Below are 27,704 nucleotides of genomic sequence, written 5' to 3'. Positions count from 1 at the left end.
TGGGAAGGGTGGGTGCTGCCAAACTAGTGTTGATTGTGGTGTGTCTGTGTCTGCCTTAATATTGTTTCATATTTTCTGAGTGGCAGTACAACTTGTGGGAAGGTTGATTATTAGCAACATAACTGTTCAGTTACCAGTAGTGTATTCCGTGTATTCCTGTTTTGACTGATCAAAGGAATAGGTCACACTTTAACAAGGAGTATTTGTGTAGTCTGATGGTAAAGTTGTTGGTAAAGTTGTTGGTAAAGTTGTTGGTAAAGTTGTTGGTAACATGTTTATCAGATTTTCACACCTCTGAACATGCTATCCTATAGCATGTCAGTTGATGGTCAATTAATACATACTCCACTAATTCACCTATAAAGAATTTAACTTTATCATTACCATATAGTGTTAGCAACCAATCATGTTGCTTCTTAGCCTTACCAATGATGTAGGTAAATGTTGAATCAGTATTTCATTAAAATAAGTATCATCCTACATGCAAGGCTATAGCAGGCTGTGGCCACCAATGCAATTAGCTGATCGTACTTCGCAAAAAATATATGGAGTCTCACTAAATACACCATTTGAGAAGCTATCTCAGCTGTTGTATAACTGCTTATATTCCTCCTCGTAGAATCAGCTACCCATGCAATTAATTACATTTTTATTTTTACAAAAGCAATGTACACACTAAGTTAAGGTGATTTTCCACTCCTAAGAATATCAGTTACAGGAATGAACAAATAATCATCATTGGTAAATGTGAAAATATGTCACTACCATTTTCCTAGAATTATACTCAGCCCTACATAATCATATAGTACGATAGTAACTGTATAGTAGGGACCACAAAGGAGTAGGTATGGCCCACGAAATAATATCACCCAAAAACCAGCCTCAATTTTCCCTTACGAGGGTGAGGCAGTATTGGTGAAGTAAAACTAAGCCCAAACAAGCTTTCAGATCGACCCAAAATGCTTTCAACAAGTTGCTACAGAATTTTTTTTTTTTCATTCGACGGAATTTTCTACTGACTGATTAAGTAAGTAAGTAACTGACTGACTGACTGATGCCTTCAGACAAGCGTAACTCGATAACGGCTAAGGCTGCAGGCTTGATTTTTTCACTGTTCGACGTCGCTTCGGCCCAACAGGTGTCTTTTGGCATACCGCAGTATGTACAATGCATTCTTCATGGACTTACCAGTGTCCTCCTTTGTGTCCCATTCATCTTTGCTGACAGGGAAAAGTGTTGATTTGGCAGTAGCACGTGATGGCTTCCCTTCGAATCAGAAATCGTCCGTATTTTTCATTGTGGCTATTTTGATTGCAGAGGTGCTTTTCAAACAGTTCTTGATTCGTATTGCCGTGTAACATGTTGAACATAGTCGACAGCGAAGCGTAATGGATACTTCACTTTTCAGACAATAATTAATAAAATTGGGACGTGGCACCATTTCTTTTGGTATTCGTAGATTGTAGAGTTGCTTCTAGGACAGTTCTTGATTCATAATGCTGTGTAATGGGTTGGCAACGAAGCGTAATGGGTACTTCACTTTTCAGACAATAATTGATATAGCTGGGGCGTGCGGTGCCATTTCAGATGCGGTATGCATGGGTTCACAAGTCATAATAAAATCAAGAGTTGATAATATATATATATATATATAAGCTCCCTCCTTATCAAAGGCGGATCCAGGATGGGGCATTTGGGGTAAATGCCCCTCCCCCCTGTGGAAGAGCAGTACTTCTTTTGATAGAAATACTATACACTTTGTCAGACCAAGATCAATTTAGCTATATAACTCAGGAAAACTGCTTATTACCTCCATTTATTACAAACTCACCTAAAACCATAATCCAAATAGCTGTCAAACTGTCACCCAGCACCTTTCTACGTACTAAGCGCCTCTAAAAATAATTATTGTATTGCTGGTATTAAGACCTTCATAGCTTTTAAAACAGATTTTAAGACTTCACAACCATCTGCAAAGGTCATATTGACAAAAATCAACCTACAGTGTACTAAGGAGTGATCATTGCTACTTAGCAATTACAAGAGAATCTGCTCTCCCCAACCATCTACAACTTAACCTGTTTGTGCCCCTCCCCTTGCCAACTCCTGGATCTGCCCCTGCTTATATCATGAACCACGATAGTGAGTTCATAATCCTAATAGAACGCACACCTAAAAATCACCTTGAAAAGCATCCTTCAACTCAAAACCACCCTCTGGTGGTTCTTTGCAATGAGTATAGGTCCACTAGTAAGTATCAAGTGAAAAGGAAACAGTATATATATTTCAAACAAAACTGAAATATGCCCGTTTGTTCATAATATTATTTCATGAATTTCACAGTAAATGACGTACAGTGTACACAAATACTGGTAATAAAAACCTGGCTCTAACCAAGAGCATAGGTACAAAGAGAAACAAAAAGCTAGCTACATTACAACAATTAAACAAGTACAACAAAAAGTCAAATACTCATAAATCGCCTGATTATTGAGGTGGTGCTATACAAAACTGTCTAGAAATGTTTGTATTAGATGAGATGGTAAATCAAGTTTCTGTAAACTGGCTGACAAGTCAGTGGGAATAGATCCCAATGCCCCAACAATTATATGAATGGTTGATACTCGCTTAGCCTTCCAAACTCGTGTAACTTCAACTTTCAAGTCAATACAGTGTATATTTAGAATGTTTTTCAGCAAACTTGTGTGATAGACGTGAGTCACCAGTGATAGCGATGTCGATTAAAAATACTTCATTGTTATTTTTAAGGATATAAGTGATATCCGGACGGTTATGCTGGAGTGGAACATCAGACACAATAGAGATGTCCCAAAGTAGCTTGCAAACACTATTTTCACAAACCCTGGGAGGTGAATACCTCCACCAAAGATCTGGCACTGTAAAACCCGCCTGCTTAGCAAGTGTATAATGGACCAATGAAGCAATACGATCATGTCTGCTTTTGGATTCTCTCTGAACCAGGAAGGCGCAACTACATATCAAGTGATCAATAGTCTCATCCGATGTGCCACACAATCGACATCTAGGAGAGGGCATCTTGTAAATATGAGCTTTGATTGCATTTGTAGATAATGCCTGCTCTTGTGCTGCAAATATGATGCCTTCCATCTCTTTAGAAAAGTTACTAAACCGAAGCCAAAGCCACTGAGATTTATGACAAATTTGAGAAGAAATATCCCGCAAAAATTGCCCATGAAGAGGTTTTTCATTCCAGGATTGTAAATGTTGGTGCACAATAAAGTGCTTATAATCTTTGCCAGCTAACCCAAAAAGTTGAGAAGTTTCTGCAGCCAATTTTACTAATGGGTCTTCTGAATGGTGTACATAATGTGATAAGTTTCTTTTCTCACTTTCAATAGTAAATGTAACAGATATAAGACCCCTACCACCATTCTTTCTTGGAACGTAAAGACGATCAACATCACTATTCATACAAAATCCACCATGCATAGTAAGCAACTTTCTGGTTATTATTATTATTATTCATAATCATGAACCACGATAGTGGGTTCATAATAGGGATGGCCCATGTTTTTTGCAAAAATCCTAATAGAACGCACACCTAAAAACCACCTTGAAAAGCATCCTCCAACTCAATACAACCCTCTGGTGGTTCTTTGCAATGAGTATAGGTCCACTAGTAAGTATCAAGTGAAAAGGAAACAGTATGTGTATTTCAGACAACACTGAAATTTGCCAGTTTGTTCATATTACTATTATTATTATTACTAGGACTGCGTCACATACAACCAAGTACATACACCAACATGACAGCCCCCTGGTGAGGCTATTAGGTGGTGAAGGCATGATCCCCAAATCAACTCAATATGTCACAGTAGTGACAGATACAACACAAAAGTGGCATCGTAACTAAAGGCCACCAGTAGCTAAGTCAGTATATCATTGTTGTGGTAATGGCACAGTGATGTGTACACAGTATATGTAATTATGTATACAAAACATACAGGAGAGAACTATACATTATTGCAGTTTTGTATGCAGCAATACATTATAAGGCAATATCAACAGATAAAAATTATTAGCCAATATACAGTAAAGTATCAACATCAACTAGAGCTAAATAAGGTTCATCAGTGGTGAAGCAATGGCACAGTGATGGGTAACACACTATAGCTATGCATACACAACTTTCAGGAGATAGCTACACAATACTGTATGAGTATGCAAGCCAGATGAACCAGATAAAGGAAGACAGCCAAGCCAGCCAGAACCTAGTAGCAAAGCCAGGTGAAGGCAAAATATATTAAGCATGTATTGAATTGCCTGACACCAACACAAAGGAAGTTCGCCATGCCAGCTGCACAAGAGTTACAAACATAAAAACTTACTTGTAATCTTCTTGTTTAGGTGTAAAGTGGCCTTTGCCTCTCCTGAAGTCACTTCACAGACATTCGCTAATCTTCTCCTTCGCGCAATCTGTAATTAAGCAAGGGTGTGGTACTGGGCGTTATATAGAATTACGCGTATGGTCAAGTCGTCAGCACGACTGGACGGGCGCAATGATTATACGTTTGTGCCTTCGTTCACAGGTGAATCAATCCCTAGTAGTTTATTTCTCTAGGCCTCGTAGTTTTCTCAAACATTAATTATTAATTAATTATTTATTATTTATTTATGACATAATTTTAACCGCGTTTCATATTATTCTTAGTACTTGGTTGTATAATTATTCATAATATTATTCTTTCACAGGCATAGCGAAGTTTACAAGGAGAATCCTGGGATAAAAAGTACCAAGGCTTGCTGAATGGATCATTGTGCGTGTCCATGACCTATTTTTGATTTCGTTTTTGGATGGAAACAGCCCAAACTCCATTGCGCTCGAGAAGCCATACAAGACCGCATTCAGAGTTACGTTTTTTGGTGTGTGGGTCATTCCGTGTCAAATCAACACAGAATTTGGGGTCACCTCTCGGATTTCAACGAAACTTGGTGTGATCATAGTACCTGTCGTGCTTACCACCTGTAAAAAAATTTAGCCCCATACACTGCATAGTTTCTGAATTATGACCACAAATATTTTGAATATTTCATAAAGAATCAATCTGCTTTGAGTTACAAAATTGGCTATAACCCTTTACTACATTAATATTTTTAAGCAAATTTTTCACAAATGAAAGAATATTGACTGATCTTTAAAATTATCAAACAATTATGGGATATCTAATTAATTAAGGTTAAGTGGTGCTTTGTTTAAAACTTTAATATTCAATATTTCAAAAAATGCTGCTTAAAATTCTTTGAATTTTTTCTGAGATAACAATTAGGTCATGGTCCATGTTTGATGAAATTTTGGTTGTGGGACCATGAGGGACTCAAGAGTTATAATTAAATATGTTGGGGTATGTAGTGGAATTTTGTAGCCTATAACTGCTGTATGGAGACTTATACCACCAATACTCAGATCTAACAAGACCACAGATTTGTTTTTATGCAGTGGAGGTATCTAGGTAAAGTATGACCTTTAATAGTGACCACCTGTATAGAAAGACCATACATTGAGTACTTACGTATGTTTTAGAATAATTCTCTAATGCAGTATATTTCTTGTTTGAGTCCTAGGGTCAACGTTAATATGAGTCATTTTGTTATGCTATGTCAAATTACAAAGCTTCCATAATACTTACAAAATATTGTGCTGATTAAGCAAAAAGTACGTACAATGTATTTTCTTAGGTTAAAATTATTCTCTGTAACTTCTCCGAAGCAGTTTTGCTTTCCTTTTGTGTGATTGTGTAAACTCTGCCTGTGGTTGTCCTAGGATCAACTATAGTCAGAACATCACTGGTAGTTACCCGAAGAATGTCTGGTATGCAAGGATACCTGAAAGAGTGTGCTGGCCCATTAGGGTGAAGAAAACTTACTTTAACTTCTAGGTCTTCTGTGTCAGTCTCAAGCACACAAGCCAACCACCATTTCTGATCATAGACACAAGTAACAAACCCTCGTATTTGATCTAAAGATAAGACAGCATCACCTGCAGTCACTTTCTGAACTTTAAATTCAGTTGATGTGGAATATTGCCTTGTTTCAACCGTGTCTGTGGACTGTGGAATAAATGAATGCATTTTTCGTGTGCCAGGAATTGTTCGAGTTTGCTCAAATCTTTGTCGTAGAGCAACCAGTTCTGTTTCATACTCTTCTGTTGTGCAATATCCAAAGAAAGTTGCCTTTATGTTTTCAGAAGCCCAGTCATATAATTGACGAGGTGTCATTATCTGCTGGTCATAGGGTCTTTGCAAACTAGCTTTTGCTGCCAGTCTTTTCACTGTTCCACCAACTCCATCACAAGCACCTTTACCATGTGATGTTGCAAAGAAGTGCCACTCAGCTGGTATTCCAAAATCTATTTCATGATGGCATAAATTAATAAAATTCTTGCGGTTTTTGTATTGAGCGGCTGCACCGTCAGAAAAGTAGGTCACCTTTTTGAGAGAAGAGGGAAGTTTTTCCATCAAAAATGTAATAAAGCTTTTCTGAAAGAGGTGGAATGCTACAGTGTCATGGTGCATACAATCAGATATGACTACATAGCTGAGATGGCATAATTTGTCTGAATTAGTATAGTATACGACAAATGGATGAACAGTAGCTTGAGCATTGTTCCAATGGAACCCTTGAGCTGCATCCTGAAGAACAAAAGCATAGTTTTCAGCAAAATCAACAGTGACAAGCACTTCTCCAGTTTTCATACAAGATTTACAATCTTTATAGAATACAGCCTGCTGTGTTGCAATAAATGAATGAGAGAGTAATAGATTAAGCTTTTCACAAAATGATTCCACAAAATCATCAGATGAATTGCAAATCGATTCAAGGGTAGACCTGTCAACTGATACCCACTGCTTGTATACAATCTCATCAATCATGTTTTCTTCTAGGAGTATCTGGAGATAGTTCTTAAGCTTGCTGATACCAGGACAATACTGGCAGCAACCCAAGTAGCATCTAGGTAATGCCGGGTTACATATGATTTGGGCCAAGCAACTGTGATATGTATCCAACAGTATCTCACTATCTTTAGAGAGACCACGTAAACTTGCACCATTTATCATTAACTTCACATTTTGATGAATAGTGCAAACACAAACAGAGTGTGTCCCACTTGCTCCAGCCAGAACACAGTGTTTGGACCTAAGTTCTGCAAATTTAGAGAAACCTACTTTTTCAGTAGGGAAGTTGTCTTTGAAGAGTCGGTATAATTCTTTTAGATTGCTCAAAATTAATCGCTTTTGTTCTTGAACTCTTTGTTCGCCTTGCTTCACAGAAACAAAATCCTTTTTGCCAGGCATTAATCTACTAATTTCATCACTTTCGTAAAACTGGAAAACCTGTAATGCAGTTTGGTGGTCAATGTGGTGGCCTAACTTAGGATTGGGGGTAGCCAGAATTCCTGATTCTTTAACAAGGTGTTTTGCTTTTCTGGCCATGTAATATGTAGCTCCAAATTCAGTGTGGATCTGCTGAATAGTCCAACTCTTTGGAAGTACCGTAAGAATTTGCATCTTTTTGCTTCGCTGGTTGGTTGAGTGAAACTCATCCTTCAACTGACCAATTATTTCACTTTCATCATCAGAGTATCTAACCTCTCTGTCCTTAAATACCGTTCTTTTAATAGAAGCACTGATCTTTTGAAGCTTATACTTTGGATATTTTTGCTGGCTAAGTTTTTCCTTTACAATGGGAGTTTCTCCAATCTCTTCTAAACACTGATTGATGGATGAAAGTTCTAGTGGCTCTGGCAAGTCACATTCAGGTTCAGTGGAATCATAATCAGAGACCTGATATTCTAATTGTGTACTAGGATAAGGTACCTTGTAAAGCTGCTTTCTACAGTTATCACAGATCATTAATCCAACTGAAATTGATGGAATTTTTTCACACATCCATTTTGTCACACGTCTCAGATTCATCTTTTTAGTTGACCAGCCATGATCATCTTTTTGAAAAGGATTGCAGCACTGTTTCTTCCACGGCATGGTACAATTGCACTAGCAGCGTATACTTTAAACTATGCTTTATGCTACTACTGTATACCAAGTAGTTTCACGAAGTCTACCTCAGTGACAAGTCTTGAGAAACAAGCACTTACTCTACTCTATCACACAGTAAAACTGATAAAACACTCAACATGGACTTGTTTAAGTAGATAACAACAGCCAATATTTTTATTGTAAAAACTTTACACTAGTATATAAAAGATTCTGGAGACACAGCAAGGTGTTTCCTTATGTTTGTGCTGTACAAACATCAGCATAAACACTGGGATGAATCATCCCAGTGTTTATGCTGTTGTGTATTTTGGGTGGTGCAAACTTAAGTACTGTTTACAAAGTGCTTGCCATTTGATACCTTTCATGAACCCTTGAAGTAATGTACCAAAGGCTCATGAAATTATAACTTACTACATGTTGTGTTGCAATAGACCAAAGTGTCCTGCTATGGGATTTGACAAATGCCTGGAAATGATGAAGTGGTCACATGCTTTTGTTATTGACCATAAGCATTCCACCATATTTCCATTTTAAGCACGTATGAATAATGTGTAATACCACAAAGAAACATAGTACAGACAGAGTTGGGGTCGTTACACTAAAAATGTAACTAGTTACATATTACTCGTTACTTTTACGCGATGTAGTGCGCTACAGTTACATATTACTTACTGAAAAAAGTAACGAGTTACATATTACTGGCTACTCTACTCTGAGGGCTGTAACTAGTAATAATATTACATATTACATTTGTTCATTACAAACTATAAAGTAAGTCCAACCTTCTTAATATAAGCTACCAGCCTACAACTACAAGTGACATGAGCGAGTTCAGCTACAAGTACATACTTTGTTGTTGTATCTTGGCCTCAAGGGCACTCCCCATACACTATCATTCTTTGTCCATGTCTATAACGTTATCTCCAGTCTTGTCTGGACCCAAACTGCAATAAATCATGTGCCTGGATACAATGCACCTTAAAAGGAAGTAATGCGTACATTCGTTACAATATCCGGATGTAATATCCGTTACATGTTACTCGCTACTTTGTCATGTAACGAGTTATATTACTCGTTACTGTAAAAGTAATATTATTACATAACACGTTACATTTGTAACGCGTTACCCCCAACTCTGAGTACAGACCATGTTTAACACGGTATTTAGATAGCTTCATTAAACTTGCTCAAGTAAACAGTGTAAAATAACTGCAACATGGTCTTTCTATACAGGTGGTCACTATTACAGGTCATACTTTACCTAGATACCTCCACTGCATAAAAACAAATCTGTGGTCTTGTTAGATCCGAGTATTGGTGGTATAGGTCTCCATACAGCAGTTATAGGCTACAAAATTCCACTACATACCCCAACATATTTAATTATAACTCTTGAGTCCCTCATGGTCCCACAACCAAAATTTCATCAAACATGGACCATGACCTAATTGTTATCTCAGAAAAAATTCAAAGAATTTTAAGCAGCATTTTTTGAAATATTGAATATTAAAGTTTTAAACAAAGCACCACTTAACCTTAATTAATTAGATATCCCATAATTGTTTGATAATTTTAAAGATCGGTCAATATTCTTTCATTTGTGAAAAATTTGCTTAAAAATATTAATGTAGTAAAGGGTTATAGCCAATTTTGTAACTCAAAGCAGATTGATTTTTTATGAAATATGCAAAATATTTGTGGTCATAATTCAGAAACTATGCAGTGTATGGGGCTAAAATTTTGTACAGGTGGTAAGCATCACAGGTACTATGATTACACCAAGTTTCGTCAAAATCCGAGAGGTGACCCCAAATTCTGTGTTGATTTGACACGGAATGACCCGTGTGCTACTTGTGGCTAATAGAATCTGTCTTTATTAAACTCAGTATAGACCAGGAAGCTTAATCTGGGCTGATGACTTTGTTGCAAGCATATCAAAACTAATGTACATAATTTGTAAAATGAAGCCTTTCAAGTGTTTACGCATACTTACATTACATTATATTTACATTACGTAATTTTTTTACCCAGGTATTTGCTCACCTGACTGTCTGAAGCTCGGTCTGAAGTAGTATTTGACTTACCTTGGTACGCTCTTGGGTACATTAGAATCATAGCGAAACTACCTAGAATTAGTAAACCAACTGTGACACAGCTGCGAAGGATATACAACGATAAAACAAAGGGAACAACTGACTAAGCAAGATGCATTTCTGCGTTTAAATGAAGCATTAAAACTTGCTGAACTTGTGTGAAGTATTATGGCGTGTGCCGAGTGCAACAGTTGAGAAGAAAAGGCAAAAACATAGCTATACTACTGTCGTACGACTTTTGGGACGGGACAAACAAAAGTCTGGCGAAACGCTGAATTCATACACTTTTCCAAGCTGCTAGCTACGTGTATACTGTAGTTATATTATTTTGTATAAACTGCTGTACACAATACTCTTGTTTCTATGCACGCTTTGTTCCAGACATGGGGCCAAGTACATTTGAAAGTACTTAAGTAAAGTACAAGTACTTTAGAATTTTCCAAGTACAAGTACAAGTACTCCAGCAGCAATCAAGAGAGTACTTAAGTAAAGTACAAGTACATGCTGGAAGTACTTAAGTAAAGTACAAGTACATTTGCTGTAGTAAACTATATGCTGTAATTCAGTGTATTGTAGTATGTAAGTGTGCCTAGGGGGGTTGGTTTTTGTCAACTATTCTCTCTCTTAAACTCTTAAAACGCACTGACTTGAACAACAGCATTGGCGACATCGTTAATCGTGGCAACATGACACACAGTAAGGTTGGGGAAGGCAGTAGAAGAATCGCAAGAAGTTGTAAACTGCACCTTCATACAATTTTGATATTCGCATTGTACACCCACTGTGTACAAACTATGTACAATGTTTGCAGTACTTACAAGTACATACAAGTACTTGAGTATAAGTACAAGTACATTGGGGAATTTAAGAAAGTATTTAAGTAAAGTACAAGTACTTTCAAATCTGTACTTAAGTGTACTTAAGTATAAGTACTCATGTACTTGGCCCCATGTCTGCTTTGTTCTCTTGATCGTTTCACATGTTACCAGCGCAACGTTTACTAACAATATGGCGGACCGTGGCTACAACCTTAGAAAGCGTGTTGTTAGTGATTACCGCCAGCTAACAAGCTTAAAGCTACCAAGAAATAGTAGGAAGCAAGTTGCTCAGAAACTGTACCCAATTAAGGTTGTTGCAAGGCGTGAATCTCAAGTAAGAATACACTACATTGGTTATGATGATGACTATGATGAATGGCGTGAAGCTGACGACTTGGTACCTTTAAATCAAGATGACAACAGAACCAATACAAACCATACAACAATCATACAACCATTAGATTTACACTTTGAGCTGGGGGTAAAAATTAAACAGGCTTTAGTGTGTGGCAAAAAGCAGTCCCCAAGAGTCATCATTGACATTGGATTTGACTATCTTCTGTTTCAGGGTGGCCTCCAAGTAGCTGGTGTTGCTACAGAAAGGGTTCGTGGTATACAACGATGCACACTGAAAAGGTACCATGATCTGGATCATCTCTTAGGAGAGAATTGGCACTACCGGGGCATTAACAGTAGGGGTGACTATGCTTCATCATACTTGATACAATTGAGTACTATTTATCAAAACGAAGAGCCATCACAGAGTATTCTCCACCGGCACAATCATCCGATGAGATCACACCACATAAAATATACCCAGGATATAGTTTGAAATTCTCATTTGTCCGTGGATATGGAAACAGATCTACATTTGGTAAAAATGCAAGCATTTTTAGTTAATATGTACTAACATTGTGTAAGTCATACTATTAGCTACAGGTACATGTTGTCATAATTATTCATACCAATTAATACACTTTGCATATGAAAACAGAATAAAAATATATATAATACAGATACCATTGCAACAATCCACAATATATAAATTGAGCAAATGGAAAATGAAACATTGAAATGAATAAAAGTGGCCAATCTTGCAGGCTAGAGAAAAACCTTGTTTAGCAGACGGGCTTGTTACAAAGAACACCTCTTTGCAAAGATCACATTGCAATAGTGACCCTTTCAACTTAGGCCCCAAACATAATTTAAACATTTGATAACCTCTTACTAAGATCATCTCATTATAGTGGCTCCTTGGTTCACAAAGACTGCCTTGTAATACTGCACCATGATAATAGCAAAGTCAGGGGTGGGGTTCAAAGGATTCCATAGAATCCCTTTTTGTGGAAGAGCCTCTTACTCGAGATATTCTAATAGAGCAGTCAAGATCGAGATACTCTAATAGAGCAGTCACAGTATTCTCAGGAGCAGTGTAGCAAGCTATATAGGTAGTTACAAATAAAGAGATGCAGTTGGTATGGGGCAGTTATTGTTAGCTCATAATAACCTTTATTTTGGTCTTGACTTACAGTTTTGATCTAGAGTAGAGCCAAAGTCTGGATCCGCCCCTGCAAGTACCAAACTTACAGTACTTCATGACCTTACTAATAAGACCACTTCACTATGTAGTAGATCTAAAAGCTAGACACTTCAGTTACTCCAGGGTAGCTAGATTTCTAGAGTAAAGCTTTTGTTCTACCTCGCTATGTGCAAATGCTCCCTTAATAAATGCAACAACACTGAAGCAAGTTTGAAGGTTAAAAAAGTAGTCAAGTTGTTTTAGAGTGGCCTGAATGCTCACCGTTATTGTCTGAGTCATCGTAATTATATTCTTGGCAGAGTGACAACAGGTGAGGGGTGTACACTATAGTGTACATGTTTGTAATATTTAATATGCAACAACCAGCTTACGCATATGCCTTTCTTTGGGGACTCCAGAAAACACAGAATAAGGAATAATGAGAGTAGAATCTCTAGTGCTGCCCCTGCCCCTATCAGTTTTAATACTTAGGATGGAGATTTCTTAGGTTGTAGTGTTGTCACTAATAAATTTGGGCAGTTACTTGCATGTGATGGGTGTTATAAGTAGCTGTAGCAGAAAGAACTTATAGTGTTGTAGCGATTTTGTAGTAAAGTGTATTAGAAAGAATTTTAGCTCAGTTAGATTATTCTAGAGTGGTTAGTTTGTACTAGTTCTATTTAAAGATCGCCCTGAGGATCGCCTTAGTGATTCTCTGTGCTATAGACTGTATATATAGTAGTAAAATATTAAGAATGTAATTCCGTTATTCCGCTGTTCCATTATTCCGTGTTTTCTGGACTCCCCTTTCTTTGTTATCCTTATACAGTGGAACCAGTCTACATTGGCCAAGATTTCTTGGCCTTAATAGGCAGGTGGCTGTATTAAACAGGTACCTAGGCTATTGGTTTGTTTACAAACGACATGTTTGGTGATAACTTTACTGGCCAGTTTAGACATATGATGAGCGACCAGAGTAAATCAGTTTTGCTGCAGTAATGAAGGCAGCAAATCAAGGAAAAAGACATGACTGCATGTTAGCACAGATTCTCTAAAGTTCATAAAGTAAATGAAGGTAACCTGGTCAGTCAGGTTCAACTTATCTACAAAATTGAATTTGGGTACAAGCAATATACATTAGTTTTATGGTAGCCTGGGCAGTGATTTGATGTGCCTATATATTAGAGAGATATCACACAAAACATATGGCCTATTACAGATATATGGCACAAAACATCTGGCAGTGAAAAATGCCTATAGGGTAACTTCCGTGACAACCAAGTACATGATGCACCCCTCTCACAATTGCACAACACTGAATAGGTGCATGTTAGAATAATAATGTTGAAAGTGGAAAATTTTGAAATTTGAACAGTACAAGATTGAATCTGAGAGCATTTTCATAGTAAACCAAACACCAATAAAGTCTTCCTTTGTCAGAAAACATGCTAGAAAAGCAAATAATACTTAAATCAGCACAGAAAAAATCACACTACACTGCTTCACAGTCAGCTGAGCTCTCATAAAAACCTGATCAGGACTATAACTACTACTTTGGTACACATAGCTACTCTGGTTTACCATCAACAAAACTATTTGCAGTGGTTTAAGAGATACATCTGAGTTACAGCCTATCAAAGTTGAGTTCACTAAGTTACTTCTAAATAAAGACGGAGTTTTTTGACTCACTGAATCGACCCAATGGTCAGAAATCTTAACTGATACGCATGCAGTTTCGAGTGGCCATACCTGTCAAGCCTAAGGTTCACCATCACAAGCCAGGGGGAAAGAAGAGTGCAGTGCATCTGATCCTGCTGAATCATCGTCCTCCTTTATTACAGTGATCGTCCTTCATACAATAGCGAAGTGCATCTCCATAGCATGGTCTCGAAACTCACACGTGAAACACGAAGATGCTATGCTTTATTTAGAACGAATGGGTGCATTAAATGGATTGAAGTTCAACCGAGGTTTTCATAGCTTCATGGGTACTTACAGAATGAAGTGAACGTAGTTTATCGCTGGATTGTGACATATGGTATGCAGCTGTGCGTGATCGTCAAACGATGATTTATCAGTAGCCAAGTTGATCCTTCCCGCCTAGTTTCATGTGGAGTGTTCGAATTACAAGGAAGTAGTTACTCCTGTATAACCATTTGGGACTGGGATCAAAATGGAATCTAGAGATAAACCAAAGCGTACTGGAACTGGCAAGAAGCTAGCTGGTATTAAACTAATATCACCATAGATTAAAGAGTACATGCTGAACGAATATGTGGTTGCTCATTACATGTATTGTATAATAGTATTGTTACTGTTGTGTATCTTGCCTCTGTCACGTGTACACATAGTTTTCCATTGTGACATGCATATAGGATGAAGGTTTGTACCTGTTTAAGTAAATATAAGTTGAAAATATATAACTGATTATACTTGTATACATGTCCTTTTGTTATGTCCACGCTGTTTACATATGCTACACTTTTGTTCATTTTTATTCTTTGAAATCCCTGATCTTCCAATAGTTAAATTCTATTTCTTTTTTGTAGAATCTGTTGTAAAACCTGAATGTCATGGTGGTTTGTTGATCTCTGGAATTGTTTGGTGGTGATGTCATTTAATTTCTCCAAACCTTGCTGGTTGAAAGTGGTAATGCTGCCATACAACTTCATAAACTCTGCAAAATGCATGGCAAATGAATGTATGTATGGAGTTGCATCTTTTGCTTGATAGACTGATGTGAAATCATTTACCCAGGCTTTTGTCTTAGTACTTATTTCATCAGATTCACTATCTTTTTTATTTATATCATTGATGATGGTAAAAAAATTGCTCCATAATTTTTGAATTTCTTTGATGTTGGGAAGAAGTGGAAATAGTTCGCTCAGATCTGTATTTTTGAAATGTTGGATTTTCTCTGGACCAGTCAAGTCACGATATTTTAGTTCCTTAGTGTCACCATTCCATTTGAAGTGTATCTCACATGTCTCATTCAGATGTTGTTCGTAGATTTCTAAATTTGTCTTACTTTTGTTTTTCCTTTTCTTGTTTAGGTCATCTTGAATCCTAAGGTCTCGTATTAGCATGTCAGTCAGATTGTCGGATATGCGGAGAAACAGATGCAACGTATCTATTATTACCCTTTGAAAGGGAATAAATGGAAACATTGGTGTGTGACAACAGTTGTACCTTTCTTTGCTGTGTTTCCCCAAGGCGGACTTTTCTGAAATTTCCTCAATTGTATGGGCTCCTTTGCTGACATCTGTAAGTGACCACTCCATGGTCATGTCATCTCGCTTATCTTTAGGACATTTGCACCACACACAAGCATATTCTGCATTTGCAGCCTCAATTCCACAGACAATTGCCAAGAACTTCAAATCTCCTCCAAGGTAAAACTCTATGTTGTACTGCTTGCCATCTACTTGTATTACATCACAGTTTTTTGCGTCATTGATGATGTTTTGTAACCCTGCAGCCAACTCTTCATATTTCTCCATGACCTTTAGAATTGCAACACTGTAATTCCCCAGTACAGAGTTAGCCTTTTCCCCTTCATCAGTCACTGTAAAAGCAATATTGACCACTTTTATCCCTCTTCCAATTTGTGTCCCATCTCCGGTTAATTTTATCCTAATAGTTGATGAAGTTAACTTTCCTGCTTTGGTGTTCTGTTGCACTAGGTATTTTATGCGGTGTTTATTCTTTCTTTTATACTTTGCTGGACCCCAGTAATGTTGTTTGGGCAGTTTTTTATCGTAAACTGAGAATTTAGAGATGCTGTTAATGTTCTTACCTGGCTAGAACTAGGCAAATCGGATAGCATACTCAGCTCATGGTATGCTTCAAATGGTACTGTGAACTTGTCTTTAATATGAAGATCGCACTTTGTTGTAATCTGATGTGAACACGGTTTTTGTTCTTGATAGCTTTTCACTACTGAGGTCATATGTTTCAGAATGTCCAGCTTGGTTTCTTACTTCTAAGGAACAGGGATCATATCCCTCAGCACGTAAATAGTCTGTAACTTGTCCAAAAATCTTCTTTCTTCTCGTGAGCTGATGTTGCCTTGTGCAGTCCTCAATTGGCTTTTTCAAATAAGATCTCTGTTCTCCAATTATTTTCTGTTGTTCCTGTACTTTGCTCTCCAGATCAGCAACTCTTTGTTCAAGGCATTTTCGTTTTCGTGTTTCTGTTTCCAACTGTTCTGATTCTCGTTTTCTGCTTAGAACTTGATGAGCAACTTCGTTTTCATTTACCGTTAAACACCAATCTGACTGAATCCACTTTTGTATTTGTGTATTTCGATTGTTTGTTCCTAACCTTGTGTATAGCTGGCCCATTCTCCAAAGCTTTGCTCTGAATGCAGCTCTGATAGTGTCTGTGATTTGAAGTTGTATTTTGTTATCTGTTAATGCTTTAGTGATCACTCTTTCCAAAAGAAGTTGGTTTGATGTTAAATTTTCTGGAGTGACTTTTGCTGCAGGGTCTTCAGTCTAATCTATACGTGGTACGCCATTCTTCCCTGGTGTCGATATGCTCCATAAGTAGAAGCTATAAGTAAACATGTGTATATGATGTATAAGTACATCTTGAAGACTGTAGGCATTCATTCATTCATTCCAGCTAGGAGCTTAAACACAACCACAGAGGCAGGGTAAATTAAATGACAACCACAGCCAAAACCGCATTAGGTAACACTATATTATCGCACTTATAGGGTTACTCACTTGTTAATGTTGTAAGATTGAGCGAGAGTTTGAGCCATTAGCACAGTCAGTAAACCGACTACAACTGCCATAAAACCGATATCATTTCGAAGCGCCGAAAACAGTAATCATTTCCCACCGTGCTAATGGACTTAGGCGATCGGATTCTTTGTTGCAAAGGATTATGTATTGAGCGCTTCACGTCACGCGATGCAGTCGCTCAATGCGCGTCCTTTGTGGTCGATTTACAACGTTTAAACCCACCTTTGTTGGAAAATAGGTTGGATTTTTATGTGCTAAAAAGACCCCTAAATAAGGTTCCGACCGTACAAATGGACTTTATCCATTGGACCCTTGGGTACAGGGGATTATGTAATGAGCACGTCACCAAGTCCAGGTCACGCGATACATTTTTAATGGAGAAGGGACCGACCGAGCGGCATTTCTTGTCATTTTACAACCTCTAAATGGACTGTTGTGATGAAGGAGAGTGAATTTTTGTACACTACAAAGATCTATAAACATTATTCCGACCGTACAAGACAAGTTATAATAAGGTACTGCTATATTTTGTCCTTCTGCATTCCTGATTGAGTTCTCGCCGTTGTTTAATATTGATATAACGCAACCGTGTTTGCAGTAGTATCTGGAAAACCTGACACAAGTTTTGATATGGGTGGTTTTTTTCGCTCCGTGATTATTGTACGTGGGCGGGTTATCTAGATTAAATACTCTAATAATGCAGTCAAGTGTATAACAACAATCCTTGCACTGAATTTGACAGCGATTAAAGGCACCAGTAATGTATATTGTAGCTCATATTGGGAGACTCTCAGTCTGTATGCACATTGCAATTTGATCAGTTTCATGTTTGTACTGAAACGTTGACAGCATTATTATGCAGAATGCAAAATTACACTATTCACCACAGTTTTCATTATTAATCAAAGAAATCCATGTTAAGTTGTACACATGATATTGTAGTCAATAGAGTGAGAAGATATTGCTGAGGAGATGATATGTTCCAACAACTTGCAGCAAATACTGGTAAATGATATAGGTCTATAGTTTGATGGATTAGTACACTGGTGTTACATATGCCTTATTCTAGTCTGAAGGGAGTTCACCCTGATGTATAATGCAGTCAAGTGTATAACAACAATCCTTGCATTGAATTTGGCAGCTATTAAAGGCACCAGTAATGTAAATTGTAGCTCATATTAGGAGACTCTCAGTCTGTATGCACATTGCGATTTGATCAGTTTCATGTGTGTACTGAAATGTTGACGGTGTTACTATGCAGAATGCAAAATTACAGTATTCACAACAGTCTTCTTCATAATCCATTACTGAATTAATAAAAAGTACACAAACTAGATGAATAAAAAATTGGAAATTTTAAAATGGGAATAGGAATTGCTGAAAAAAAGCCACAAAACAAGGAGGGATTGCTGGGGTGGTAATGTAAACCACAAATCCCTATTTTGACTCACTTTGCAAAATGACAGAGCATGCATGTAAAGATTTATGACAGAGAGTCAAAATAGGGATTTGTGGTTTACATTACCACCCCAGCAATCCCTTCTTGTTTTGTGGCTTTTTTTCAGCAATTCCTATTCCCATTTTAAAATTTCCAATTTTTTATTCATCATATATTATCAATTCTTGATAAAATTATTTACAAAAAAAGTTAACAAACAAGTACACGAAAAAGTTAGGAATTTTCAACTAGAATAGGGACCATAGCATATCAATAAAAGGTACTGAAACAAGTTGGAGTGGTCCATGACAGTAAAACAATAAGAAGTGTTATATCCCTACTGTGCTCAAGATCAATAAAAAGTACTGAAACAAGTTGGAGTAGTCCGTGACAGTAAAACAATAAGAAATGTTATATCCCTACTGTACATTTCTGTTATGGTATCTTGAGCACAGTAGGGATATAACACTTCTTATTGTTTTACTGTCATGGACCACTCCAACTTGTTTCAGTACTTTTTATTGATGTGCTATGGTCCCTATTCTAGTTGAAAATTCCTAATTTTTTCGTGTACTTGTATATTGTGATTTTTTGTAAGCTTTCCTACATACAGTATAACCAACCAGGATTACACCTTCCTGGATTACTACCGTATAGCTGGTTTTTATCGCGAGGACTTTAATCTCGCGTTTCGGGCACTTCGCAATATAGCGAGGTTTTTAGCACCTGTAGTCTAAAACTGTCGGTTGGAATGTTCAATAACAAACCAGGTGCTTGTTTGTACATAACAGTTTTCTGATAGTTTATTACAGTTCAATCAGTTGCTCTCTCTCCTACACAACACGTGTTTCTTCACCAAACATTGCTGAACGCGGCTGCCCTACCTGTTTCCTGGCAAACTTCAGGCGCCTGCATCAATTCATCGTGAATACAAAGCGTATATGCAAAGAAACACGGCAAAGAGAACAAATTTCACTGCTTTCCACCTTGTGCGCGAACATTTATTATAACAAGTACTAAATTCGTACGAGGAATTTTATATCGCGAATTTGTCACCTCGCGAGATTAAGTGTCACATGGTTTTATTTTCGTAAGTATATTTGTCCATAAGAAAAACCCTCTATACGGTATATCATATCCATTCTGCTGGAGTTGATTGTCCTATTCAAAGTACGGATATGTTGCAATACTAACACACAGCATAAGAGGATGGGGTCTCATTTAGGTTTTTTGCCAATTCCCACCGGTGTCCTATGGGTTAGAAACATTGATGTGGAATTGAGGTATTTTGATCCTGGTAAACAACTTTACGGGGCTCTCTGTAATTTCAAATTTCAGACTACCTTTATTTTATACATTTTAATGTAAATAATTGATAATTTTTTTGTTTATACAATCAATAGCCTGTGGCTGCTCTGCCCAGCTTGATGACTCTTGTTATGACTTTGTCCAGGTGTTGTATATTATCAACACTTCTCAACAGACACTGACCCCAAAATTCCACATTTTCTACTGATTCATTAGGTTTCTCTTCTGATGTACTCTTCATTTCATGCCACAAGTTCTCAATGGGATACAGGTCTGGTGATTCAGTAGGAATCTTCCTTGTTGTTACTCAGAAATGTCTGATCCATCCTGGAAGTGTGTTTGGGGTAATTGTCTTGCGTGAATCTGTGTGAGTCAGGATAGACTGATCCAGTGAAAGGCAGCAGTGTTCACTGTAGGAAGTTTACATACACTGAGGTGTTCATGGTTCCTGTTAATATAACTATCCAGTGATATAATCTTTTGTTACCTTCAAAAATACAGACTCTTGTTTGCCCGTACGTACTGATGCCAGCCCATACATGTACTTTGATTGGGTACTTTGCCCTATGAAAATGTGATGTCAAAACAACTCATGCATACTAGGCTTTATTCTTAGTGGCTTCCCTTGCTTGTACCAATGCCATATGTGTTTCTCCAGTTGATTGCTACAGTTGTCCGTGAATACAACATTGAAAGAATTGTTGCTCTGTGTGCCCAAGCAAAGCCCAGTTTGTTGACATCGCATATGAGCTGGCAGTACCCTAAGCAATATTATCACTACTAGCCAGACAATTAGGGCATATCAGTATACCTGTTTGTTGGAATCTTTGCCACACCCTTCGTGTTAACCATGATTCCCTTTATGCAAACAGCTTCTCTATCATGGAAGGTTTATTTTCCATCTGGTGCCAGTGAAGTATTCACAGCTTAGTATATTCATTAATAGCTGACTTTTATGTTGTTCCTTGCTGTTGTACTGCAATTTTGCAAAACGTTTTAAATGTAATGCCAATACACACAAAAATTCCATTGCACAAACCAGAAACGGGATTGTTAATACTTCATGACTACTACTCTGTAGATTTGTTGCCAGTGTCTGGGTGAGATTTGTATCACAATGGTCATTGTTTAAAACAGAGAAGATATTACAATATCACAATTTGAAGGCGATATTAGAAGCAAATATCACGATGTAATTATGATGATATCAAAATGTTGCCCAGCTCTACTCTGAAGTCACCAACGCATGAGTTGACTGTCATGTTAAGTTCTAATGGGCAAATGTTCCCAAGAAGCATCTTCTCCTGTTTCGCTCCAATGGTATGTTCAACAACCACATCAGCATCCTGTACAAGCATGGGGCAAAATACATGTGAAAGTACTTAAGTAAAGTACAAGTACTTTTGAATGTATTTAAGTACAAATGTACATTTACAAAGTCCATGCTTAGTGTTACAATTGCATTATGTAGTTTTGGTTGCACTTAATAAACATAAACTGTGCAAATCTACCATCACTAAGGCAACATCTTTCTGGAGTAAATACCTTTCCTGCAATACTAAAAAGTCTCTCAACAGGCGCTGAGGAAGATGGTACCCCTAGAATGTCTTTTGCTAACCTTGAAATCAGAGAATATTTCTTTTGGTTGTCTTACCAATACTTTGCTGGATTTTGGGCCATTGGTAGCGTCAAGAGTTCATAATATTAGTGTAGAGGGAGAGTGTCGAACGGAGTATGGGAGCTTCAAACGCACTTCTACTAGTACCGATTTAGCACGTCGCAGTGTCAACAACCCACAGAAGCCAACCCCTTTTCTTTTCCATACGCGCATATACTATAATGCGCTTATTCCGGACGCTTATTTATTATCGATAACGAGGCCATACCTTGTATTGACACGCGCTTGTTGACACGTGATAGTAATGGAAAGTAGAACACGAGGAAGAGCACAAAAAAGACGTAGCACAACTGAATTATCGCCAAGCAGTGGTGAAGTAGAGCAAGAAAACGAACATGTGCAAGACGCCGATCAGCCACAGGAAAATCCACAGCCGTGTCAACAACCGAAGCGAAGAAAATTACAAAAAGGAAAGTCTTCAGCTACAACCGAGCCAGCTACAGCAAAGGATGGTGGTGCATCGTCAAAAACGGTGGGTACTCAAAAAAGACGTAGTACAACAGAATTATCGCCAAGCAGTGGTGAAGTAGCACAAGAAGAGGAACATATGCAAGACACCGATCAGCCACAGGAAAATCCGCAGCCGCGTCAACAACCAAAGCGAAGGAAATTACAAAAAGGAAAGTCTTCAGCTACAACCGAGCCAGCTACAACAAAGGATGGTGGTGCATCGTCAAAAACGGTGGGTACTCGTAAGAGAAAATCATTGAATAAGAGCGAGAAGAATAACATCAAATCCTCCATTTGCAATTTGCGTCCTGAAATTCTTTCCACTATTGCTCTAGCTAACGTTCGTAAACAACTGCCAGTAAATTTAAGTGATTTGAAGGCTTTTTGTGACTCAGTTAATTCAGTTTCTGTAAGCTTCTTAACAGATCATCTGCAGCAAATGTTCGTCACCTTATATGAAGAGTGCTCAAAATGTAAAGAACGACACATGCAGCTTCAAATTAAATGGCTCCAGCATTGCAGTTATTTTTTGATGGATAAAAATATGGAGCTATCTTTAATTGGTCTCCACCCCTCAGACCCAGTTGCTGAAAGTGTAGTAGGTGTTCGTTCAAAGTGGAACAAAGTTTGTGTGGAATACTGCTTGCAAATGCCAAGAAATTTTTGATTTTGTTTTGTGATAGTGTATTTGAAGAATTGCTACGGCAATGCCACAGGATAATTGAGCCTAGTAATCAAATTTTGGACAGTGCTAGTGTTGAATCAGAAGATGTATACTTCCGCTTTGGAGGTGCAGCAATATGTAGCATGCTGCACAGTAGATATGCTAAAATAAAGAGCTGCAGTTTGAACCAGAAAGAGCAAGTTTCACAACAAATAACTATATTGCAACAACTCAGCGTGCACAAAACAGAAGACAAGGACCATGTCCCAGATTATTTAAAATATCGAGATGAGGGTTTCATGTACTTCCCTTGTAGGGAATTGTTGCCATTTTTAAGAACTGTTGACACAGCAACTACTAAGAAAGTTAATGATGCTAACTTCAGCCAAGAAGGAGCAGATATTTTGACAGTGGTTGTAGAATCACTTTATAGTGATCCGAATATCCACTCGTTATTTCTAACTGCGGCAGTTGATAAAGTACCAAGATTTGATGACATATCATGTGCTGCTGTTGATAGTGTATTCCAGGAGCTTGCACATAAACTATGTCATACCAGGATACAAGAATACTTAGATTCTTTTAAACACAAAGGTGCGGCAAACAAGGGTTCTGCAACTCTGGCTGGCCAAAATTTGCGCGACTCACTTTTGACACACCACATTAATCTTAAAAGTAAACAGTAATAAAAACAATAACATTCTTTATGTAATTGAATTTTCTTATTGTTTATGCTTGTATTTCTTTTTCTGTAACACAGTGTCTGACAAATGTAACGGAACGTCCCTGTAGTTAACAGAACTATGATGGTAAGCCACACTGTGTTTAATGAGATGTGCTGCCCTAGCTGTAACGTAGTTGACCGAACTCAGCTTTCCACCAGCAGTATGTTTAAGCTGACTGAACAAAGTCTCGGCAGCACTCCCTGATAGCCTCACTGGACTTATAAAATAGTCAGGAAACTCCTCCAAAAATGTTTGTACAAAACTTGAAAAGCCGTACACACAAATCCTCAGTAAATCAAATGCTACGGAACAAAGTTAATCAAATAATGATGTTGAAAGTGTCTAAACACTGCAATGGAACTTCTAACGGTCATTGTTTCAGGCCTTAATAGGTGGTGGGTTAGTACAAATCTCTCAACTGGTCTTTATAGAAATGTGGCCTTTCTAAACAGGTGACCTCTAAGACAAGTTCCACTGCATGATTATTTATGGTGTATGCCTAGTGAATCACAACACTAACTTACTTTGCCAACTTAAGAACCTTGGATCTAGTGTTTCCAGACCACCTATTTTAAAATAAAGTACAATATCACTTAAACAAAATATTTAACAAGTACCTTCTCGTGATAAATCTCCATGCCACTTTTCAAAGAAGGAAAATCCTGTTGAAATGGAATGTAGAACCTTACTATCCACATCACATATTTTGTCATGACTCAAAAGTCCTTTCTCGAAAATTTTATTACACGCCTCCAAGTATTGCAAAGTATACTTCACACTGGCAACATCATCTGGTGCAGGATCAGACGTAAGATAGTGGTGCAACTCAGACATTACCAATTCTTGCTACATATAAAGTCCATATAGCTACGCAGGTATACAAAATACAATGAAAACCCACCTGCATAATCTTTGCAGGCAAGACATTTAATTTTGTCCATGCATCTCGAAGAACGTGCACTTCACGAAGTTTGGGGATCATTCTTGCATGCCCCTGGTCTCTCCTCTGACACTCTCTGGAGTACAAATCTAAAATTGCCTTCCACCCAAAAGTGGTCCCATCCGCAGCAGTAAATGTCCTCGTTCCCCCTTCTTGTGAGGAGAAAAGAGCATTAATCATGTTCTTCAACTGTTGTGTGAAACAATGCAATAATCTGATATAGTTATGTGAATAGATTTCTACAGGTTACCTGGTGACTGGGGCATATCAACCAGTAAATTCTATTGAGTGGATCATGAGGGTTCACAAACCAAGGTCTGACAGCGTATGGATCTGGACCATCAGATAAGCTATACATACCCTGGAATCTATGTGTTAACTTCAATGCAGCTAAGTTGGGAGCTGCACCATCACACACTAGCAAACATGTCCTCAAGTCATGTACCTATGTTAACAAAGGTGTTTTACGCGCATGATCAGACATACAGGGTAAAATAATATAATGGTAACACCAATACTTAATGAACTTTGTTCCATTATCTAGAGTAAAGCACAATACAACTATATATAAGTACCTTGAAAAGTTTGAGGGTCTGAAATACAGAAGAACAAATAAATTTAGCTTGCATGGTTTCATTGCTTGTATAAAATGGGCCCACGATATCAAAAGATGAGGTTAAATCCCTCCACAGGAATTGGAGTATATAATTTGTCTGCTTGGTACGGTGGTCTTTATCAAAAAGCTGAAATACATCATGTAAAGAAGCTTGCGTCTCTTCTGTCATTGCCAACCCAATAATTCGGTGACTTCTAGAATTCCACATCAATGAGGATACAACCTTCACCTCATCAAAAACAAGTATACCCGTTGATAGGGGTTTTCGTTTGTTCTCAGCTTCACATGACTGTTGGAAAATCCTATATCTTTCTACTTGCTTGCTGATAGATTCAGTGGCAGCACCAGCCTCATGTTGAAATGCTCCTGTGTATGCTTGGAGAGTTGAGCGGGAGGGTAACTGCAGTATGTCAAAACTCTTAAGAGCTTCATATGCTGCTGGACTTCGTATAAAAACAGCAAGGGCTAAGTAAAAAAAAGGACAAGATAAAAATAGCTATGTAACATATAGTTTAATGGCCATACCTATTCATATAGTTACTAAACTCCAGCGATTGTTGCGGCATCCATTCTCTATAAAACAAATAATAACATGTTGAGTTAATAGCAACACACTTACTGTTGATCTGCTGATCCTTAAAGAACTTTTGTTGAGTAGATTGTCTGTTGCTTTCCCAAGCAGCACGGATTGACTCTCCTACTGAATGTTCATCAGCTTCATTGAAAATCTTTTCCAACTCATCTTCATTGGCCTCCTCAATCTTATTCATTATATTAGTCAACTCATCTGATTGCTCATCATCTAATGTGACCTCTAACTCAGCACACCGTGCCAGCTTTGTCTTGTCAGCTGATCTCTCCGTCTGTGTAGCCTTCTTTCGTTGAGCAACACTTGCTGGAGACAAGTACTTTAATTTGAAAGAAGAAGATGGCTGTTGCCTGGCAATCCGTCTTGCAGGACTGACTGTAGATCTTCGTTTCTGGATGTCTAAATTATATTGAAGACGCTTACAATTCTTGCACATGACTGCAAAGCTAAGTTTATCTTCTTTGCTGGCATTCTTTGCAAGCTGATGCCACAGCAAACAACTCTTGGAATCCATGCGACTGAAAGGTTTCTCCCACTTACGAACACCATTGATATGGTATCGGATGACGGAATGATACTCATCATAATAACGCTTTACATCAAATCCAGGACAAAACTTGTACTCACCAACTCTTGAAATTATATCACAAACAGCAAAAAAGTCAGCCAAACTTTTAACCGTACCCGCGCGAATTGAGGTAAACAACACTTGCACATCATAAGTAAAGCCATTTGATTCTGCTGATAAAAATAAAATTCTAGCAACAGACAGATGATTATTTCCTGGTAGTGAGTACAATGAACGTTGCACAACTTCTAATGCTTCTTTCTTTTCACAAACAGTTTTAATGAAAACAAGATCAGGATATTTCAACCTCCCTTTGTTAGATACATTTTCAAAAGATAGATCATCTCTTGTACTTTGTATAGCTCCCGCATTGTTATCCACTGGTAGGGATAACGTATCAGGTGAATCTGTGGACTGCAAATATGTACATTGAGGTGGAAGTAACTGAACGGCCGGCTGGACAACTTGGTGAGATGGATTAGCCAGCTGGACAACTTGGTGAGATGGATTAGACGACTGTACAACTTGGTGAGATGGATTAACCAGCTGGACAACTTGGTGAGATGGATTAGATGACTGTACAACTTGGTGAGATGGATTAGCCAGCTGAACAACTTGGTGAGATGGATTAACCAACTGGACAACTTGGTGAGATGGATTAGCCGGCTGCACAACTTGGTGAGATGGATTAGCCGGCTGCACAACTTGGTGAGATGGATTAGCCGGCTGGACAACTTGGTGAGACGGATTAGCCGGCTGTACAACTTGGTGAGATGGATTAGCCAGCTGAACAACTTGATGAGATGGATTAGCTGGCTGTACAACTTGGTGAAATGGATTAGCCGGCTGTACAACTTGGTGAGATGGATTAGCCGGCTGTATCAGTAGTGTTCGTCCCAAAATCGACTGTGACATGGGCCTACTTAGAAATTGATTCATTGGTTGACCAAATAACTGGGTAGCTGGGTGGAACGCCAACGGTGCTATTACTGTAGGCGGCGGATACTGTACTGTTCCTTGCTGCTGGGAACAAAAGGTTCATTTCGACGTAATGTTACGCTATTGAATAAATTCACCTGATTCATAGAACTAAACTCAGACAGTTCAAGAACTCGACGTCTCTTATCGCTCCTCTGAGGGTCATCGCTTGGTCGTTTAGGAGTTCCAGCCATCGTAGTATTAAGTGAATGCCATTACACGCGCACCACACAAACACGCGGTAGTGCGCGACTAACTTAGTATGGGTTTCGAAGCCTCACGTTGTCCAATATCGTTATCTGTCGGCAAAGTCGTAGAGTTTCAAAACTATCTTCACTTATCAACAGTGTAGTCATCTGTGCCCGCGTGTTGATGAAATGCGGCAATATACGGTAATTTCCTGGTGATACTACGAGCAGTGCGTTTGTACGGGTTATATTGAGCATTTGACACTCTCCCTCTACACTAATATTATGAACTCTTGGTAGCGTATCAGTTTCAATGTATTCATTTACCTGCTTAGTGACTGTACT

General features: G+C 38.1%; 2 protein-coding genes across 2 annotated transcripts; both read right to left on the bottom strand.

Moving 5' to 3' along the window:
• Positions 1-23,422: 23,422 nt before the first annotated feature.
• LOC136244614 (uncharacterized) lies at positions 23,423-25,498 on the bottom strand. Its single transcript, XM_066036170.1, has 5 exons — positions 24,671-25,498; positions 24,382-24,609; positions 24,098-24,326; positions 24,005-24,046; positions 23,423-23,782 (listed from the first exon to the last, which is right to left on the bottom strand). The coding sequence occupies exons 1-5, from the start codon at positions 24,776-24,778 to the stop codon at positions 23,478-23,480; spliced, it is 912 nt and encodes a 303-aa protein (XP_065892242.1). The 5' UTR covers positions 24,779-25,498; the 3' UTR covers positions 23,423-23,477.
• A 67-nt stretch (positions 25,499-25,565) lies between these two features.
• Positions 25,566-26,525, bottom strand: LOC136244786 (uncharacterized). The gene is made up of 2 exons (XM_066036341.1): positions 25,656-26,525; positions 25,566-25,609 (listed from the first exon to the last, which is right to left on the bottom strand). The coding sequence occupies exons 1-2, from the start codon at positions 26,137-26,139 to the stop codon at positions 25,566-25,568; spliced, it is 528 nt and encodes a 175-aa protein (XP_065892413.1). The 5' UTR covers positions 26,140-26,525.
• Positions 26,526-27,704: the final 1,179 nt, after the last annotated feature.

This window comes from Dysidea avara, chromosome 14 (assembly GCF_963678975.1).
Source record: "Dysidea avara chromosome 14, odDysAvar1.4, whole genome shotgun sequence".
In the NCBI taxonomy this organism is placed as follows: domain Eukaryota; kingdom Metazoa; phylum Porifera; class Demospongiae; order Dictyoceratida; family Dysideidae; genus Dysidea; species Dysidea avara.
Note: the sequence above shows the minus strand (reverse complement) of the source record. Positions and strands in the feature narration are given on the sequence as shown.